General features: G+C 37.1%; 1 protein-coding gene and 1 long non-coding RNA gene across 3 annotated transcripts in view; one reads left to right on the top strand and one right to left on the bottom strand.

The window, feature by feature from the left end:
• TMEM106B (transmembrane protein 106B) overlaps window positions 1-6,482 on the bottom strand; it is a 29,681-nt gene extending 23,199 nt beyond the window's left edge. The window contains exon 1 of one of the 2 annotated variants that reach the window (XM_072783984.1): window positions 6,396-6,482. In XM_072783984.1, the coding sequence (XP_072640085.1) occupies window positions 6,396-6,420 (25 nt within the window). In that variant the 5' untranslated portion in view covers window positions 6,421-6,482. Of the gene's footprint in view, window positions 1-2,559; window positions 2,776-6,395 lie in introns of those variants that run through there. The other variant, XM_072783985.1, reaches the window with a different exon arrangement.
• Window positions 2,781-3,880, top strand: LOC140608966 (uncharacterized). The gene is made up of 2 exons (XR_012010959.1): window positions 2,781-2,878; window positions 2,990-3,880. It is a non-coding gene; the product is annotated as an uncharacterized lncRNA (long non-coding RNA).
• Window positions 6,483-21,012: the final 14,530 nt, after the last annotated feature.

Raw genomic sequence — 21,012 nt, forward strand, 5'->3', positions numbered from 1 at the left:
AAGGGGCCTTCACTTTTCTTAGAATAAATAAAACAAAAACATTCTATCTTTAAACCAATTAGTGCTAAATGCTAAAATTGGTTTAAACAGATTATGATTACCTATTATATGTATAGCCAGGTAAATCTAAAAGACTACAACTACCTCCAGATAGACCTCAGGCTATACTTTCTAATTAAATTCTTCCTTCCAGTTTATCTCTTAACTCAGGCAAAAGACCCTGAGGGTAAAGCATCCCTATGGAGGGAAGCAAAACTAACACCTCAAGCAGTAAGAGGCAGCTTGACTAATGCAAGACAATGACGGATCTAACCTAACCTTTACTGCCCACCTGCATGTACCCACCCACCTTTTCCCCACATTTTCCTTATATAAACTCAGAAGTATTTTCTGCACTTGAGACAGTTTTTTGAAATGTTAGTCCGCTGTCTTCCCCATGCTGGCCTCACTGAACTAAATTCCTTTGTTTCACCACCACTCCTCTCTTTGCTTTTGGATTTTGTCAGTGGTGAGTGGTTGAACCTGGTGTGTTTGGGACTCCTGGAGCCAGGTTCTCTTGGGCCCCTAACCCCTGGTTATAAGTTCAAAGTAGTATTTTTTAGCCTTATAAAATTCATTCCCCTTTGTGATAAATAAAATCCACAATTCTTCTCATTCTCACATTTCTAGCCTTAACGTTTAAACATTTGCAACAAAAACTAAAAAAACCAATCATGCAGATTATTTTCATTCAACTGCTGGCAGTTAAAATTATGAAATTAGTATTCCAAAATATTTAATATAATTCACCAATATAAAAAACAAAATTTAGAACATTAATTTCAAAATTTTAATGATAGTATCTAAAAATAACGGGAAACCAAGTAAGAATAAGTAGTAGTACTTATACATACACCACGCCTATACTAAAATAATCCTTGCATGTAGGTAATGCAATAGCACTGCAGTTGAGTAACACAATTTTAAGGATGAAAAGTCATAATCCAATCTGCTGATATTCGGAGGGAAAATTAATAAAGAAGGAAAGCATAATTTAAAAATAACATTTCTTCTCTTTCTAAATTTGATCATGTATCTTTTACCAGTTCCTAAAAATAATTATAGACATTTATATGAAGAGATAAACATTTCTTTTAAAAATTCTCATTGATTTGAGTAAGGAAAACTCAGTCATTCAAGTCACACTATCATATGAAGAAAAGTTTTTTTAATATTGGCATGCCATCTAAGTGTTGGTATCATTGAAACATAGTGTATATAGCAGGATAAAAAATTATACAACTAGGAGACAAATTTAAAATTGTAGAATGAAGATGCTTACTTTCACAATTTTACCATTAAAAAACAAACTACACACATTGTCCATATAAGTTTAAAAACATAAATGATTTTGTAATTTCCACAAATGCATTATCTTCTTCTTCTCTTGGTTTGTCTCAATGACATTAAACCCAAGCAAAAAAAAAAAAAAAAAAAAAAAAAAAAAAAAAAAAAAAAAAAACAAATAAATAAATCCAAGCCAAACGAACCCTTGCCAATCACAGATAGTTGAGGGGTGAATTAACATCACTGTTCCCACACACTGACCTATATGGAATATCAGCTGAACAGGGATGGGAGGCCTCAGTAGTGAGGTCTCAGGCATCCTTTTTGGGATCTCAGTGAACACAACCGGCGTGTAAGGTGCACCGCACCAGAATGCTTTGGTGGAGGGTGAGGGGAGACACAGAAGGCAAGATCAAGATCAAGTGGCTCTCAGCATGGGCCTGTTTTCTATTCCTATCTGTTGTTTTGATGACTCGGCCTCTGACAGGTGTTTGTTTCAGCAAGGCTAGCTGACAGGCACCAGACTTTTGTCAGGTACTTCGTATCCCCGCCCCCCCGCCCCCACCGGATTTTCCTCACAGGGAAGAAACATTTACCACTTTTATTCCTGGAGACTCGCCGGTGTGTTTATGAGGAGGTGCTATGCCCCCTTCTCTTCCCTGTAATCCATGTTTTTCCTCACAATCTCTTACTGAAAACCCAACATGGATCTAAGGCAGCGTAGAGAGATTTAAAAAAAAAAAAAAAAAAAAAAAGAAGTACAGCACTCCATCCAATTTAAAAGGGTCATGATCTTCTGTGATAACGAAGTAAGCCATCACCTTTCATAAGCTACATAAACAAAACTCGGCGCACAGACTACTCCGGAGAGGTGAAAGGGCAAGGCAAGCCTGCAAGACAGCTCCACAACAGCAACACCAGGCCCCCTGACCGCGCAAGGTGTGAGGGCCTGGAATCAACCCTGCGCTCCGGGCTCGGGCCAGAGCCTGGAGCCCCCTGGGCAGGAGGCTGGGTCCGGGTAGGAGGTGACACAACACCGCCATCACCCAACCCTGAAAGCGCCTCTGTGGTGGCGGGCGGGCCCGGCTCCCCTGCGGCCTCTCCTCTCCCCCCCCCCACCCCTACCCCCACCCCCGTCCGTCTCGGCTCTTCCCAGGGCGCCGCTGCTCTGCTCCGCTCCGCTCCGCACGAGGGACGGGGGGGAGGGGGCGCTGCTCGTCCAGGGTCGCTCACCGTCACGCGGGGCGCTGCGCCGTCCGGAGCTGCTCCCGCGCGCAGAGGCCCGAGGACAGTGTCACGGGGTCGGCGGTCGCGACCGCTGGGGCTGGAGCGACAGGCCTGCAGGCGCCCGGCCGCCGCGGATACGGGGCGGGGGAGGGGCGGCCAGAGGACGGCATCAGCTGAGGCCGGGCGCTGCTGCAACCTGCGTCCGCGCCTGCGCACAGCGCCTTCGTAGGTGGGTGACCCAGGCGCGGGCCCCACGCATGCGTCCTTCTGACCCTTCGCTACAGCCCGGAAGCGCCGCGGCGGCTCTAGTTTGTTCACCCTGCACGTTCTGTTGCCTTGGTCTCCCAAGACCCAGAGGTTAAAAAAAAATAGTCGTCCTAGCCCTCGAAAATTTAAAAATAGTATTAACCTTTTTTTTTTTTTTTCTTCCTATCAGGCTTTTTCCTTTAGCAAAAGGAAAAAAAAAAAGACTCTGCCTCAACCCTCAGCTGAGCAGCTTTGCCGGTCGTCGCTGACGCTCGCGACGCTGGGAATGGGATCAACTGGTTGGTAGACAGGCGTCGGGCAGCCAAAAAGTCACATCCTTTAAAATTTAGAAGCTTTGACTTGGTAGAAGGAAGCTAAGTGCGGCAGGAGCCCTGTCTTTTGTTCCTGGTTGGTCTGGTGTTGCTGGTTTTGCGCGTAGGTCACCGTCCTCCACCCCCTGGTCCCCTAAGTCCCAGGTGAGTGACCGCGGTGGGAGCCCAGCCCGAACCCCGGTGCTTCCGATCGTCGCCGGGCCTGGAGGCTAGTGTCTCAAAGGCTGGGCTGTCTCGTTTGGAATAACAATACGGAGTTGTTTTAAGGATTAAGTTTTAAGGATTGAGTGAGATCCAGAAAATACCTGTCAAGCGCAGACTAGACTCTGTTGCCTGCAGAGAAATTTTAACGTTTCATGAATGTTAGCTGCTGTTACCATCATGGTCACCGCATACCTGGGAAGGAAGGACGGAAGGAAGGAATGGAATTTTATTTCTCTTTGGGCAGGACCGGTTTGTTTCGCTGGTGGAATATGAAGATACGTGAAAGTAAGAAATACAAGTCAAAAAAATACACAATTTTTTTTTTTGAAGATTTAAAGTTACTACAGCTAAGTCTTCACAATGTTGGTGAACATGCAATCTCATAACATGTATTAAGACTATTAAAATTTGGGGGCACCTAAAAAAAATTGGGGTGGGGGCACCTGGCTGGCTGAATAGAAGCAAGATGGGACTCGATTTCAAGGTCCTGAGTTACAGAGCCACCTTGGGTGTAAAGATTACTAAAAATAAATTAAGTAAACTAATTTTTGGGACTTTAATTTTCTCATCCTTTGGTGCAGCAATCTTACCCTTTGGAATTTATCTTAAAACTAATGAGAACTCTAAAAAAGATTTCTGTACAAAGTGTGTTCATTTAACCTAAATGCCCAACAATGGGACATTGATCAAATCATTTTCAGCCCCTCTTGTTTAGCCAAATCTTCCGAAGGTGAAGGAAGAGGGCAGGGAATGGCGTCTTCCACTAACATTATTTGAGTTTTCAAAATAAATAGCTTGGTTTCAACAAATCATAATCTTGGGGACCCTCCCCCTCCCAATGGAAAACAGAGATACACAACAGTATTTTGTATACATTTTCAAAGAGCTCAAAGTTTTTCTTGAAGTCTGTCCATTAAGACTAGAGTAAAAACCCTAGCTGTAAAATAATTAAGGATGGCAAAAAAAAAATAGGTTATAAAACCCAATTAGATAAAGATGGCTGTATTTAGACCTAAATCAGTAGTCCCAGTAATGGTGTTGTATCTGCTAGCCATTATTTCTCCTTGTTTTCAAAAGTGGCTTTGGGAAATGATAATTATGAATTAGAAATACAGAGGCAGGATTCAATCATGGTATATCAATACTAGGTGACCCCTCATTTCTTTTCAGAAAACTCTGAACAGTCTTCTTTTTATGGTTTTTTAAATGTCCTATTAAAAAATTATTTAAATCGAGTTTAACATTTAAAGGAATAGGTTTTAATTTTCACTTATGAAATGAGACACCCATGATTCTGGTTATAGGGGTTCTTCAGAGTTGCTTCAGTGGCCACCAAGGTGAGGAATGGTGGAAAGATGTCCAAGTAGGTTTGGTGTTTTGTGGATTGTCATTGTAAAAAATACAAATGCCCTAAGCATATAATCTTCTAATATAATACAGTAAATGTCATATGAGAATGAGTGAAAAAAAATTACTTGAACATTTAAAGTTTTAAGGGAGCTCCTATATAGAGAGTGCATCATTTCCACATCTAGTTATCCTCTGGATGGGAGAACAGGGCTAGCTGAGGACAAAGCACAGCTGATAACCCACAAACGACAGCCACCACCTCACCCCACCCCTGGGTGGGATATGTGTGGCATTCCTCACGAGGCTAATGCTAATGCCTTGCTAGAGGGAAAAGCAGTCTTCAATTTGACAATGGAAAGCCTCCAGTATCTCGTAAGGTACTTAGCATATGAAAATCCTTTTGGAATCTCCCTTTTGCTTACCTCCCCTAAACTCCTGGGTATATAATCAGCCATTCCTCACAAGCTCAGGCCAGAAGCTCTTCCTGCCCACAGATCCTTTCTCCATCCCTTAATAAAACCACCATTTTTGCACCAAAGTTGTCTCAAGAATTCTTCCTTGGTCGTCGGCTCCAGACCTCACCTGTATTCCAAAACTTCATCACTCTGACCTTGAAATAGTGTTTTTAAAAACCTAGTTAGAACCTGTAGTTAGAGTTATATTTTCTCATTGCATATTAAGTCTGAAATAGGAATTGGAAGTAGGTGAGAAGCTAAAGATTCCTGAGTATTCATTCCACATGTATAATTACCCAACATAACTCCCTATCATGAAGGATAGTTGGAAGGCAGCCAGGCAAGAACAGGGGGCCCCACCCTAAATGGAACCACCCTTAAAAGAAATTTATACCACCCTAGAAGGAGCCCTCCATCGTTTCCCAAGTGACAGGTGACAAAAACCTGATTGGATTACAGGCACAGGGAAGGTTAATCTGATTAAAACAGCCCACTAACAAGCCCATAATAACCCATAGAGTTAGAAAGTCCTATTGCTACCCTCTTGGGTCCCCTCCCTCGGGAGCTTTGTACTATCATTTTGCTGTCACTCCATAAACCTTGCTTTGCTGCCCACCACTTTTCTCTGGTCTGCCTCTTCATTCTTCAAAGCAGCAAAGAACCATGGTCTCCAAAGGAAAAAACCCTGCAACAACTAGTTACCTGGTCTTCTAGAGTCACCCTTTACATTAATAAGCAAATGAAATACCTGAACCCGGCAGCCCGGCAGTTTAGCGCCGCCTTCAGCCCAGGGTCTGATCCTGGAGACCCAGGATCGAGTCCCACGTCGGCCTCCCTGCATGGAGCCTGCTTCTCCCTCTGCCTGTGACTCTGCCTCTCTCTGTGTGTCTCTCATGAATAAATAAAATAAAATCTTTAAAAAAGGTAAGAAATAACCTGAACCTTCTCCTGTAAGGAGGCAGAGGTAGGGGTCCTCAGAAAGAGAAGTCATTTTAGGTCCTCAGCTATTTCCTGTGATATTACTGCCTCAACTTGCCCTAACACACTTCTTACAGAACTTCCTAGGTGTCAGAATTACAAATAAAAAGCAAAAACCTCAATAGTTAATGATTTTAAGGAAACAAAGAGAATGTAAAAACTAACATCTCTAAAAGCTGAGACATAGCCAAACCATATCAAAGACAATAAAAGAGTGGTAAAACTACCCCGAAGTCCTGTGTTGTTTCAAAAGTAAGCCAGGCCCTGCATTTCTTACCTGAAAGAAGGAGCCCAAGATGCATCCAGTTTATAACTGCTCTTTGAGTACACTGATAGTCCCTTCTCCTTGTCCAGTAGTTACCTCTGCTAATTGTATCAAAGTCTCCGCCCCAGGAGGAGCACAAGCTTTATTAACATAACAGACTATTGTTATGTTAAACATAGGGTGTATAAGCATGTTTTCCAAGAATGGTTGCACAATGCTATGCCCACTTTTCCTTGTAAATGAATGACAAAGCTTCCATTTCTGAAGATTCATCCTTACCCTAGATAAAAGAAACCCACTTAACCCACTTCTGGAGTCATGGCTTTGGGAGTTATTCAGTGATCTCCTTAGTTGCTGTAAATAAAGTTTCCTTTGTGTGACAACTCCACCTGGTGTAGTCTACTCATCAAGGAGAGAACTCATGTTACTTCTGTTCCCTTATACCTTTTCTTCAAAGGAGTGCATTCCCCAGTTTTTCTAAATATTTCTGAGAAGGGCTTACGACTCTGTTGGTAATTGACTGTCATTATTTTATGTGCTTTGCTCCTGGCTCAAATCTTGATCACTTTGTGCTATCTAATCACTGCTTCTGGATGCTTCTTTGCTCTCCATATACCTCTGCCATGTGTTTAAACACGGCTCCTTTCCATCATTTTACAATCAATGAACAGAAAGCTGTATGGACAACAAACAGATTACCAAAGACTTGTAGAAATAAAAAGGGACTTAAGCACAAAAAAAGGAAACAAAACAGTACCACGCTGATCTTTATTCAAGTTTAAAGTTCATTTTATGCCAAGAGTCACATAGTGATCCCCTTTCTTCCTGAGCCCAATTGTCCATCTCTTCCCTGGGGGCCTCCTCTGACTCTCTATTGAGCTTTTCCTAAATTCTAAGTACCAGAATCCCTTTTTCTCAAGCTGCTGCAGATGAAAATGGAGAATTTCTCTTATACAGACCAGTTCGATGCTATCTTTATCTCAACCTCTCTCTTTTGAAACTAGCCTGGAGACTTATTTTTTTATAACAAGACCTCCCCTTAATATTTGTTCACAAACAGCAATATCCTTCCAACCCTTTTGGAATGTGGTGATACAAGACCTCCCCTTAATATCTGTTCACAAACAGCAATATCCTTCCAACCCTTTTGGAATGCAGTGATACTGTTATCAAAATTTTAGAATCCTTTCTCTTTTGTTCCTCTATTCAAAATAGAATGATTAGAACTTAAAGGGACTAATAAAAATACGGAAATTCTTCCTCAGAGATGCCAATTATCAGTTCAAGCACTGGATGAAACTGTTTATTCTGTATATTCAGTGCTGCCCCACAAAAATATAATGGAGCAACAAATGCAAGCCATATATGAAATTTTGCGTTTTCTAGTAGCCATGTTAGAAAAAATAAAAAAATAGAATTGTAATAACCCAATATGTCCAAGACATTATTTCAACATATAATAAAGATAATAATGAGATATTTTACTCATATGAAGTCTTAAATTTTCCTGATTCAATTTAGATTAGCCACATTTCAACTTCTTAATAGCCACATGTGGCCAGGACATATTCTTTTAGACAACACAGCTCCATACAATAACACAAAACTACCCTAGAGTTCTTAGGATTTTTTGCTGACAAAGAGCAAAAAAGCTTTAGTTTAAGAGAGAAAATATCATTTATACTTTACCTTAATATCTATTGAGATTTTCGTGCTAACCCTGAACTTTCCTTTAATTTTCATCGTGCTTTTTCTTTTTTTTTTTTTTTAAACACTGAGTTCGAAAGCCTCTCCACACTAAGACTCCTAAATTATGACAGTTTGGTATGGCTTGGGCTGTTAACCTTATTATTTGTTACATTTTTCCGACATGGGACCCCTAGCAAAGATTTTGGGGAATTTTATGAACCACATGCAACCACATGCATAGGATGACTTCGTTTTAGATTTAAGACAGAGGAGACATGTAGAAGCTGGCATACCTACAAGATATGTCAGAATATATGTATTTAACATTTTAATTTCAATTCTCAAAGTTCTTAACTTTCAGTGTGAAATATTACATGTTCAATTCTGCTGATCTCCAGATTAGTCTTCAAATTTCAAACACCAGTAATTAATAATGATGACAAATATTAGCATAAGAAGAGGGTGTTGGGCATCAGTACAAGACAATGTCCATTCAAGTCAGTGTTCTACTTTGAACAGAAACAATGTGTGTTTTCTGAAAAGACCTATTTTAGCTCTAAGAAATCAATCTCAAAAATAATGTCTTTCCCCTCTATATTGCCTATAATTTAGTGACGTAAAGGAGTAAATCAACAAAACAATGAAATAATGTATATGAATAATAGAAGAATGCTATCTAAGTACCACTAAAAGATTTATTAAGATTCCCTTGATAAAGTTAGGAATGTGTAGGAGATTTTTAATTTATTTTTTATTTCTTTAAAGTATTATTGGGGTATAATTGGCATACCATTAACTGTACATGTTTAAAGTATACAACTTGAGAAGTTTGAACATATGCATGTACTTGTGAAACCATTAACCATAATCAAAATAATGAATATATTCACATCCACAAAAATTTCATTGTGTCTTATAATTCCATCTTGCTCTTCTTCCACTGATATACTTTCTTTCATTATAGATTAGCTTGTATCTTCTGAATTTTTCATTAATGGAATCAAACATTATATACTCTTCTTTTCCTAGATTTTTTTCATTCAGTGCACTTATTTTGAGATTTATGCAACTTGTTCCAAGTACCATAGTCCATCCCTTTTTATTACTAAGTATTCCCTTATAAATATGTACCACAATTTATTCACTTGTTGATGGATATTTCGGTTACTTTCAACTTTCTGGCTGTTATAAGCAAAGCTGCTGTGACCATTCATGTACAAGTCTTTCTAAGACATGTTGCTTACATTTCTTTGAAGTGTATACATAGGAGTAGAACATCTGTGATAGGTTTAAGTTTGAAGTTTTAAAAACTGCCAAACTGTTTCCCAAAGTGGCTCTATCATTTTATATTCTCACTGTTAGTGTTTAAGACTTTCCTTGATCCATAACTTTGTCAATTCCTAGAATGGTCATTCTTGTTAATTTTAGGCATTTAAATAGGTCAGTACTGGTTTCTTATGGTTTTAATTTGCATTTTTTAAGGGTTACTGATGTTGAACATGTTCTCAGGTACTTATTTGCCATCCTTATAGCATCTTTGGTGAAGTGTCTGTTCAGAATTCTGTCCATTTTTTATCATTATTTTATTTTTACTGAGTTATAAGTTTTTAATTCTAAATACAAGTATGGATTCTGCATCAGATGTGGTGTGCAAAAATTTCTCCCAGTCTGTGGTGGTTCTTTCATTCTCTTAACTGTGCCTTTGAAAGAGCAGAAGTTCTTAATTTCAATGGCATTGAACTCATCAATATTACTTAGAGCCTAGTGGGGAAGAGAGTTAAGTAAATCAACAATTATAATGTGATAAATGCTATGATAAAAATTTGCACAGGAGGCATACAGAAATAGCATTTGGTTCAGACTTAGGGATTAGTAAAGAATTTCTAGAGGAGGACATATTTGAGAAGAAATTAGCTGAGTAAAACTGGAAATGGATTACACGCAAAACAAACAAACAAACAAACATGTACACAAGCCTTGAGCTATAAAAGAGTATGGTTTATTTAACTATAAACATCTGATGAAAATAGCATAAACTGCATGTGAGGACAAATTAGAAAATGAAATTAGGCTGAACACTGAGAAAGAAAATTAGTCATTTTGGAGTTAGGGCTTAAGGAGTTATGACTTAATGCTAATTTAGAATTATGACTTAATGCTAATCATTAAGTACACTATATAAGTATGAGAAGGATCCAGAATAAAGGTAATAATGCCTGGTAAACAGAGAAGATGAATAGGTAGCAATAATTGGGAAATAAAATCAACAGGATTTGGTTATCACTGAGTGTTTCCTGAGAGACTATGGAAGGAGCTAAATATAGAATTTGGAGAAAGGAGTTTTTAATTTTGTAATTTATTTTTATAGATTTATTTATTTATGAGAAAGGGGGGAAGGGCAGAGGAGAGAGAGAATCTCAAGCAGACTCCTACTGAGTGCAGAGCCCAAATTGGTGCTCAATCCCATGACCCTGAGACCATGACCTGAGCCAAAACCAAGAGTCCAAGAGTAGGACACTCAATCAACTGAACCACCCAGATGCCTCAGAGAAAAGAGTTTTTAAACTTAAAATCAGTGATGTTGCTGAGGAATAGAGTCACATAATTCGAAATTTCATGATTTGTTTTATATATTTTATTTCCTGACAAACTGGTGGAATGAGAACAATGAGATAGCTGATAGATGAAGATGATCATTAAATTACTAATAGCTCCTGGTAATCAAAGAATAGAAGAAGCCCACTATACTAAAAAATATATATATAGCCATATGTTTTCCAAGGTCAAGATTATTTAAAATTCAAATAATATATTCTCATAGTATTGATATCCTAATTATTATCTCCCATATTCATTTTGGAGGTTATATATTAAATCAAATAATCAGGAGCACCTGAGTGGCTCAGTGGCTGAGTGTTTACTTTGGCTCAAGGCATGATCCTGGGGTCCTGGGATCGAGTCCTGCATTGGGGTCCCTTCATAGAGCCTGCCTCTCCCTCTGCCTACGTCTCTGCCTATCTCTCTGTGTCTCTCATGAATAAATAAATAAAATCTAAAAATAAATAAATAATCAGAACAGCAATCCAGGTGAGACAACAAATCTAATAAGTTATTTGGAAGACATTGAGACTATTCAAGTTGGAGTTTTGGTAAATAGAGGGAAGGGGAAATGACAATTTTTTTTTCTTCAGTGACCATAGCTATAGAAGAAGTTAGAGAATAATAATAACAAGTTTTATGTGCTCAGTTGGGCAACTAGTCAAGTCCAAAAGTTAAACACAGCTGGGAAGTAACATTTTCAGATTTAGGGTTAGACAGGATGGTTAGTATTTAAAAAAAAAAAAAAAAAGGTTTCAGAAAGAAGCAATCCTTAAAATAGAGTGAGAGAGCCAACATAATGCAAGTTAAGGATCTAGGCAAAATGTCTGGGCAATACATCTGTGGTAAGTACTTGTCCAAGAATTGAGCTTAACGATAACTAAAAGCCTTAGGGTTAAATTCAACTTATATATGTCCTAACAAAGGTCAGTCTTGTTCTCAAAGTCCAGGGAGACCCAGTTATGCATAGATAGAAAAGAAGGGAAACATGACTGGAGTGAGAGACTCCGGAAATAAGAAGCAAGGACACATATGAGTCACAGGGGGCCAACTAGCTTTTTACAACCTGAATGCAAGGAAGAACAATCAGTAAAATTAAGTGGTTAGGGGAGAAATGAAGTATTTTCAGTTTTTAGTAAGTGATCACCACCACTGTGGCAAAGTGGAGAACTGAATCCAGAAACCCTGGAGGAGGGTTCTGAAAGGGTTATAAAATAAGAAAAATACAGAGCCCAATTAGGACTTAGGAAGTTGCAAGAGAAAACTTTTGGTCCTCTTCACCAGCAAAAAAACAGAGAGAATTTTAAAAGTCAGTTAAAAACTAACAAGCAAACAAAAAGCTGGTCAGAGACCTGAGGACACAAACTTTAATAAATTTTAATACAAAAGGCAACAACTTCTTTCATTGCCTACACAGAACAGTTTATGACACGTAAAGTACCTTTATACTACATGAATGCACCATAAACAGAGATAAAGGGAGACCAGCCAAATGTTTAATGGTTGTGTGTGGATTGGAATGATAAATGACAGTCTCATGGAGCTCCAGTCTGAGTAAGTCTGCACCCACCCTATCTCTAACTCCAAAGGTTAAAATTTTCAAACATAGTATGTGAAAGGGAGGGAGTGAGGTAGGATTGATGGGAGCAGTCCCTTTGAGGATTCCAGGCTTTCATTAAGTGTATTGCAGCAGCCCTCTGAAGACTGGGAGCAGGGGAACAGGATGGAGACAATTATATGCAGACACTGAAAGACAGGCAAGACTGAGGAATAAAGAGAACAACTCTTGGACATACTGGAAGCTGGGTTTTTGAGCTAAAAGAGTAGCAGATAGTTTAGTGGGTGAGCTATCATGTACAAAGTAATTTCCAGGGTTTTGCCTGTGCTGAGAACCCAAGCACATTTTAAGGAAATGGACTGAATCTAATTAAAGCTTAAACAAAGTCCAGACTCAGCAAATCTAAAGAGTTAATAGACTCAAACTTCCAAACAAGAAGTCTGATAGAAAAAGTGGCAAGATATTTTTTAGGGCAAATACTATTTACTCTTCCTTTTTTAATATCTAGCATTCGATAAAAATTATGAGATGTGTGAAGGCAAAAGAAAATGTGAGCCTGGATCAAAAGGAAACTTAATAGAGGCAAACACAAAAATGCCCCATTTGTTGGACATTTCTGAAAGGGTTTTTAAACTCACCATGATAGGGGCACCTGAGTGGCTCAGTGGTTGAGAGTTACCTTTGGCTCAGGTGGTAACTGGGGGTCCTAGGACCAAGTTTCACATCAGGCTTCCTGCAGGGAACCTACTTCTTCCTCTGACTCTCTCTCTGTGTCTCTCATGAATATATAAATAAAGTCTTAAAAAAAAAAAGACAAATCCATGGTGGCAAAAGTCATTGTTTAAGAAGATATAAGTCTCAGTAGGTATGCAGCAAAGCCACAAAACGATATATGATACAATTAAATGATGAAATAAACAAATCTAGAATAAATAATTAAAAGAACAATAAAAAGAAAATCAAGAAAAGAAGATTTGAATAACACTGTATAACTTGATCCAATGAAGTTAACAGAATATGAAATCCATCAATCAAAAGTACAAATTCCTTTTAACTGCACAAAGAACATTCAGCAAGATAGACCAATTATATGCTAGCACATAAAAAAGTCTCAATAAATTTCAAAGTAACAGGAACAAATAATACATGTTCTATGACCACAGATTAGAAATAAGTGACAAAAATATTTGGAAAAGGGCAGAATACTTAGAAATTAAGTAATTCTCTTCAAAAATAACCCATGAATCACAGAAGAAATCACAAGAAAAATGAAAAATACTTTAAACTCTATGATGATGAAAACACAATGTATCAAAATTGGTAGGGTGCATCCAAAATCGGTGTAAATGGAAATTTATAACACTAATTGCCTGTATTAGAAAAGAAGGAGGAGGTATAGCTTTTACATTAGAAAAGATAAAACTAAACCCAACTTAAGAAGAAAAGAAATAATACATATAAAAATAGAAATTAATGAAGTACGGGATCCCTGGGTGGCGCAGCGGTTTGGCGCCTGCCTTTGGCCCAGGGCGCGATCCTGGAGACCCAGCATCGAGTCCCACGTCGGGCTCCCTGCGTGGAGCCTGCCGTTCTCTCTGCCTGTGCCTCTGCCTTTCTCCCTCTCTCTGTGTCTCTCATGAATAAACAAATAAAACCTTAAAAAAAAAAAAGAAGAAGAAATAAAACCAATATTAAATAAGTTCTTTAAAACAAACAAACAAAAAAACGGGAAGGAACAATTCCCATCAAAGCCTAGTAAATATAGTATCTAAAAGGAAAGTTATACCTCCATACCCCTTCTCATGATCATAGATTCAAATTTGTTAATATTAGCAGATTCAATACAGAAATACATAAAAGAATAATGCTAGTGGCTAACATTGAAGCTCATTCACAAAATCACAAAATAAAAATCATGTAATCACCTAAATAAATGCAGAAAAAGTAGTTGACTAGTTTTTCAATATTCATTCATTATAAAAATTTCACCAAATGAGGATAGAATCATATATGATGGCAAATTGATAAGTAACTTTCCACTAACATCAGGAACAAGGCAAGGATGTCTGTTCTCATTAACATTTCATCAGCATTTTATTGTAATTTCTAGCCAGTGCAGTAAAACATGAAAAAGATTGAAATGCATAATGTTTATAAATAAAACTGTAAAAAACAGGATTTTGGTATGTAGAATACCATATGGGTCCAAAAAAAGATAACTAGACATAATAAATTGTTTTAATAAGTGCTTAGGACAGAAGGTAAATATACAGAAATCAAATTGTAATGATATAGGCTAGTAATGACAATCGACAAATAAAAAAGTAAAAAATACCATTTATAATTGCATTTAAAAATTAAATACATAGAAACAAATCTAGTAAAACTCATGCAAGATATCTATACTAAAATCTACAAAATATTTAAGGGAGAAATTAATGAAGACTGAAACAGATACTATTATCATAAATTAAAAGATTCAATTTTAAGATATTATTTTCCTTCAAATTGGACTATAGATTCAATTCAATCCAAATCAAAGTCCCAGAAGTCTTTTTTTGATAAAATCAACAATCAGATTCTATATTTTATATGCAAGTGGAGGGACTTAGAAGAACCAATACAATCTTGCTGAATAACAACAGAATTGAATGACTTGTAATTTCACATTTCAAGCTATAAAGTTAATGTAATTAAGATAATGTATCATTGCCATAAGGATAGACAAATAAAATCAATAGAACATCACAGCAAGTTTAGAAGTAGACTCATGCATTAATCAACCCATGGTCAATTAATTTCCCACAAAGTCAACTCAATAGTGAAAGGAATAGTCTTTTAATCTGGAACCACTGGATGTTTATATAGAAAAAAAATAAACCATCTGAAAAGTCTTGCTACATGATTCCAATTACATGGCATTCTGGAAAAGACAAAACTACACGAGATAGTAGTGAGATAGGTTTTACATGAGGTAAAAAGTTTTTTTTTTTAAGATTTTATTTATTTATTCATGAGAGACAAAGAGGCAGAGATACAGACAGAGGGAGAAGCAGGCTCCATCCAGGGAGCCTGATGTGGGACATGATCCCAGAATCTTGGGATCATGCCCTGAGCCAAAGACAGATGCTCAAACGCTGAGCCACCCAGGCATCCCTGATGATTTCCTTCCAAAGAATACAGTGTAGAAAGGGGAGAAATAGTAACTTTGCATTTGAGAAATCTAACCCAGACTACCTGAGCCAGGCAAAGTTAATATGAATGGTGATAAGTCATGCTGATAGTATATACTCTTTGTATAATGAGATGAGAAGGGCACTTCTAAAGTCTTTGTCCCCAGAACCTATAACTGCAGTGCATTGGTCAGGATTCTCTAGAGAAACAAAACCAACAGGTCCGTCTGTATCTATATTGATATTGAAGGAGAGAAAGACAGTTGGGAACCAAGAAAGAATCAGTGCTACAGTTCAAGTCTGAAGACTATCTGCTGGCCAAATTCCTTCTTGCTCTGGAGAGAGCCATCTTTTATTTTATTCAGGCCTTCAACTGATTGAGGCTTACAATCTGCTTTACACAAATCCACTGTTTAAGTGTAAATTTCTTTCGCAAATGCCCTCACAGAAATATCCAGAATAATGTTTGACTGAATTTTGATACTGTGATCTAGCCATTACACTCAATCTAATCATGAGAAAACCAAAAAGACAATCTTAACTGAAGGACATTTTACAAAATACCTCGCTGGTACTCCTCAAAACAATGAAGGTCTCTGATAACAATGGAAGTCTAAGAAACTGTCACAGCCAAGTGGAACCTGAGGAAACATGACAACTAAATGAAATACTGTGTCCTGAATGGGAGGCTGAAACAGAAAAAGTACCTTAGGTAAAGACTAACAGAATGAGAATAAAGTTTGATACATGTATCAATATTGGTTCATTAATTATAACAAATGTACCATGGGATATTGGGTGTAGGGTACATGGGAATTCTCTGGTACTGTCTTCTTACTAACTTAGAGCAGGAAAAGGTTTATTATAAGATTTTATTAAATTAAATATTAAATATACATTAAAAAATTTATTAGAACTACGAAAGGAAAATAATGATATATTGGTTGTTCTTTATCAAAATTAAGGTTTTCTTCTTACCAAGTACACCATCAAATAGGCAAGTTATGGACTGGGAAATACAATTATCTGACAAAAGATGAACATATGAAACTTTTACAAATCAACAGTAAAAAGACAAAACAGCCAATTAAAAAGGCAAAAGACATGGCAGATGTCTTGCAAAAGTGTATATAGTAATGGGCGATTGGAAAGTGAAAAGATAATAAATATCATTAGTCATCAGGAAATGCAAACTAAAGCTACAATGATACACTGCTTGCCATCTACTTAGAGGTCCAAAAACAAAAACAAAAATCCTGACAATATCAACTGCATCAATATTGGCTTATTAATTACAACAGTTATCATACTAATGTAAAATATTAATATTGTTGGGGGTACATAGGAACTCTGTTGGTGAGTATATGGAATAACTAAAAAGTTCATAAGCTGCGGGGCGCCTGAGTGGTTCAGTTGATTGAGCACCCAACTCTTGATTTCGGCTCAGGCCATCATCTCATGGGTCGTGGGATTGAGCGCTGTGTCAGGTTCCACGCTCAGTGGGGAGTATGCTTGAAGAGTCTCTTCCCTTCTGCTCCCCCCACTTGCACACTCACTCTCTAAAATAAATTTTAGGATCCCTGGGTGGCGCAGCGGTTTGGCGTCTGCCTTTGGCCCAGGCCGCGATCCTGGAGACCCGGGATCGAATCCCACATCGGGCTCCCTGCATGGAGCCTGCTTCTCCCTCTGCCTATGTCTCTGCCTCTCTCTCTCTGTGTGACTATCATGAATAAATAAATAAAATCTTAAAAAAAAATAAAATAAAGTAAATTTTAAAATCTTTTTTTTTTAAAGATTTTATTTATTTTTTCATGAGAGACACAGAGAGGGAGTCAGAGACACAGGCAGAGGAAGAAGCAGGCTCCCTAAGAGGAGCCTGATGTGGGACTTGATCCCAGATCTCAGGATCATGCCCTTAGCCAATGGTAGAAGCTCAGCCACTGAGCCACCCAGGCGTCCCAATTTTAAAATATTTAAAAAAATAAAATGTTGATAAATTGTTAGTAGGAATGTACAAAATAAATTCTTTGGACAACTATCTGTGTGTTTAATTTCTTTTTTAAAGATTTTATTTGTGAGAGAGAGACAGATAGCAAGAGAGAACATGAGCCAGGAGGACAGGGAGAAGCAGGCTTCCTGTTGAGCAGGGAGCCCAATGTGGGGCTGGATCTCAGGACCCTGGAATCATAACCTGAGATAATGGCAGATGCTTAATCTACTGAGCCACCAAAAAAAAAAAAAAAAAAAAAAAAAAAAAAAAAAAAAAAAAAAAAAAAATCTACTGAGCCACCCAGGCACCCCTATCTGTGAGTTTCTTATAAAGTTAAACATACATCTGTCTTGTGACAGCTATCTACAGAGCCATCAAATATAAATATTTATAGAGGCGTATTCTTTTAAGGTTAATACTTGAAAATAAAAAAACCCCAACAAATATCCATTAATAGGGTAAACCAAATGATAAACATTTGTACATTTGTATAATAGAATACTAATCAGCAAAAAAGAATAAACTATTGATACAAACAACATGGATGAATCTCAAGAACATTTGTTGTATAAGAGAATCTACATGAAAAGAAAAAGAGAATCTATATGCAAAAAAGGAATACATACAATGATTCATTTACGTAAATTCCAAGGAAAGACAAAACTAATATATAGTTATAGAAATCTGCAAATGGTTGCCTCAGGAGGTGATAGAAATGGAAAGGTAAGTGGATATAAAGGAACTTTTTGGAATTATATAAATGTTCTATGTAAATTTTCTTATAAATGTCCTATATAAATATTCTTTATCATGTTTTGGGGGTAGTTAAAGGGTTGCATGTAATTGCAACTAAACACTTAGGATCGTCTTTTTAAAAATGTTTTATACTTTAATAAGAAACTTAAAATTCATGCTTAAAAAAAGGCAAAGTATTAGGCATGGTTTTCCTTCTCTTCACCTTACTTTATCTTCCAGGCTAGAGGTACCTATTTGTCTTGTCTTTCTTTCCTTTTATTTTTTTTTCTAAGATTTTATTTATTTATTTGTTTAGGGAATCAAGTGGGGCGAGGGTCAGAGGCGGAAGGAGAGGAAAAGAGAGAGGGAGAGAATCCCAGGCTGACTTCCTGCTAAGCAAGAAGCCCAAGGTAGAGCTTGATCTCAGGACCCCGAGATCATGACCTGAGTTGAAATCAGAGTTGGATGTAATGGACTGAACCAACCAGGTGCCCTTGTCTTATCTTTTAATTTTTGAGGCTCAATATTTCATATTTTTCCTATCAAACAATAAGTTCATAAATCTATCATAAATTTATTAGTTTGAGGCCCTGTGTGATGTTGGATCATATAATTCCCATAAATATTCAGAGTTTGGCTCTAAATTCCTATTGTATGAAAGTTTGCCTTTGTCTGGCCTGCGTTACCCAGTCTTTTTGCTTCATTTTCTTATCTCAGTTGCCCAAACTGTTTTCCTGGATTTTGAAACTATTGCCTCTTCTGACCTTTGGTATCTGCGTGAACTTTAAAGTTCCTTCTTGTGTCTAAATATTTTTATCAATCACTATACTGTCTCCACAAGCTACTTCATGAAATAGAGAAACCATATGTTGGTTTTGAAATAAAGGTTAACATCGCATACTATAATTTTGAAATATATTAATTTATACAAGGTAAATTAAAATAATGAGGGTGAATAATAAGTGGGATTTGATGCTTTGACTATATTTGAATAGATGCATATTCTCCTATATACCTGGCCTGATCTGATCATAAATAATTTAGATGAAACTTTTAAATTCAATACATAGAGTAAATGTCATAAAAATGATGATTTATTATATGCCTTAAAGTCTCTTGCATATTTACTATTAGTTGTTTTCTGATTTGTATTTAAGATTTGGTTAGACAAAGAGACTACAATGAGATATAAAATAGGCTTGTGATACTCAGAATTTTGAAACAGACAGCAGATATAGATTGAATCTTGTAAACCAAAGTTGACAGTGGCTTTAAGGAGTTGATATCAGATGTTAATAGCAACATGCCATTTGCACTTTAAAGAAGGAGATAGAGAATGTTGTCAGATACTAGAAAAAAGGAATTAGAATTGGTCCTGCTGAGCAGGCCAATAATTTCACACAAGTGTGCCCTTTAGTTTGTCTAGTCACATTTGTTGCAAAATTTAGCCCCCTTGGTATCTGACCTTGGGCATATGGACTTGACCGCTGCCTGGGATGGCTATTTAACAGGATACTGATGGCTTCTGCAAAAAATCCAAGTACAAACACTGTGAAGACTCTGCAGTCCTTGCTCTCTTGCCTTTTCTGTCTTATTCTTCCTACCACTGTGCTTTCATTTCTGCTCTGTTTTCTGCTTGGAATGTGCTTGTCATCTTCCAATCACAGTTTTATGGTTTTACTGCTTAATCATTATTTCTCAGCTAATGTTAAATACATAGTATTTTATCAGTGCCTTACTTTCATTATCTTCATTATTAAGAATTAATGATCTATGTGAAAGTGCCCCCCCCTTCCCATTTGCTTGTGGATTTATTTGACCTTTTTCTTTAATATAATTGTCCTGATGACATTTCCAACCCATTTGCATTAAAATATTTTGGAGAACTCATAGAATACTTGGCAGCAATACTTTGAGTCACAAATACAAAAGTAAACAACAAGCAGGGAACATTTGAATAGGCTTTGGCACCAGCCAAGTAAACCAATTGAAAGTCACAATCTGCTGTTTAAATCTACCACCTGATGACTAATGGAAAATTACAGAACCTCACTTCTAACCTTGACATTCTTATAAAGCTTTAGTTTTGCAAGAGATCAGGCATGCATATGTAATAAGTAGAACACCCAAACAAAAATAAGCCTTGCTAAAAACAATTATCTGTGAGAATGTTCTTATTTGTTTTTTTGTACTCCTGGCACCAGAACTTGGCCAATTACATAGAGGTCATTGTTGCAAGTATGCCTGGGAGGATTCTTTTATTAGGACTCTATGAACACTTAATGTTTATGTGTAGAATCACTGACATCACTATAGAATGAGAACTATATAAAATTTAGTATGCAATCAACTGGGAACATAATTATGTGCAAAAGACATTGGGTTTTCATATTCCTTTTTCACTGAGAAATTGCAATAAAATTCACCCTGGTATTTGTCAGAATGTCACCTTTTTAATCAAGTCTGGATTCATGTCTAGTGATTTCCAAGTCTGTTAGAGATTCTGCTGTGTTTCTCAATGCTTATGTTCTTTATTGGCTTATATATTTTTAAAATTCTTATTCCAAGTCTTCAAAATCTGTTTTTAGCATTGTGCTTATTAGTTATAATTTTTGTGAAGGTTGACATTTTTCGTATTTTTTAAAATGCTTAGTGCCAGTTTTATATTTCTAGAGACAGTTTATTTTTCTTTTTAGGGAAAATGCATTGTACCTCTCTTTTTCTTTTATGGATGTTCTTTGTTCCCTGGACAACTGCCTAAGTGGTTTACTCACAAGTGGGGTACAGAATTCACTTATTTTGAATGAAAGAATATAGCTGAAAAGAGCAGAAATATATTAACCATGATATTTTGTGTAATAAAAATAGCCCCTGGAGTATTAGTTC

The sequence above is a fragment of the Canis lupus genome, chromosome 18 (assembly GCF_048164855.1).
Source record: "Canis lupus baileyi chromosome 18, mCanLup2.hap1, whole genome shotgun sequence".
NCBI lineage: Eukaryota > Metazoa > Chordata > Mammalia > Carnivora > Canidae > Canis > Canis lupus.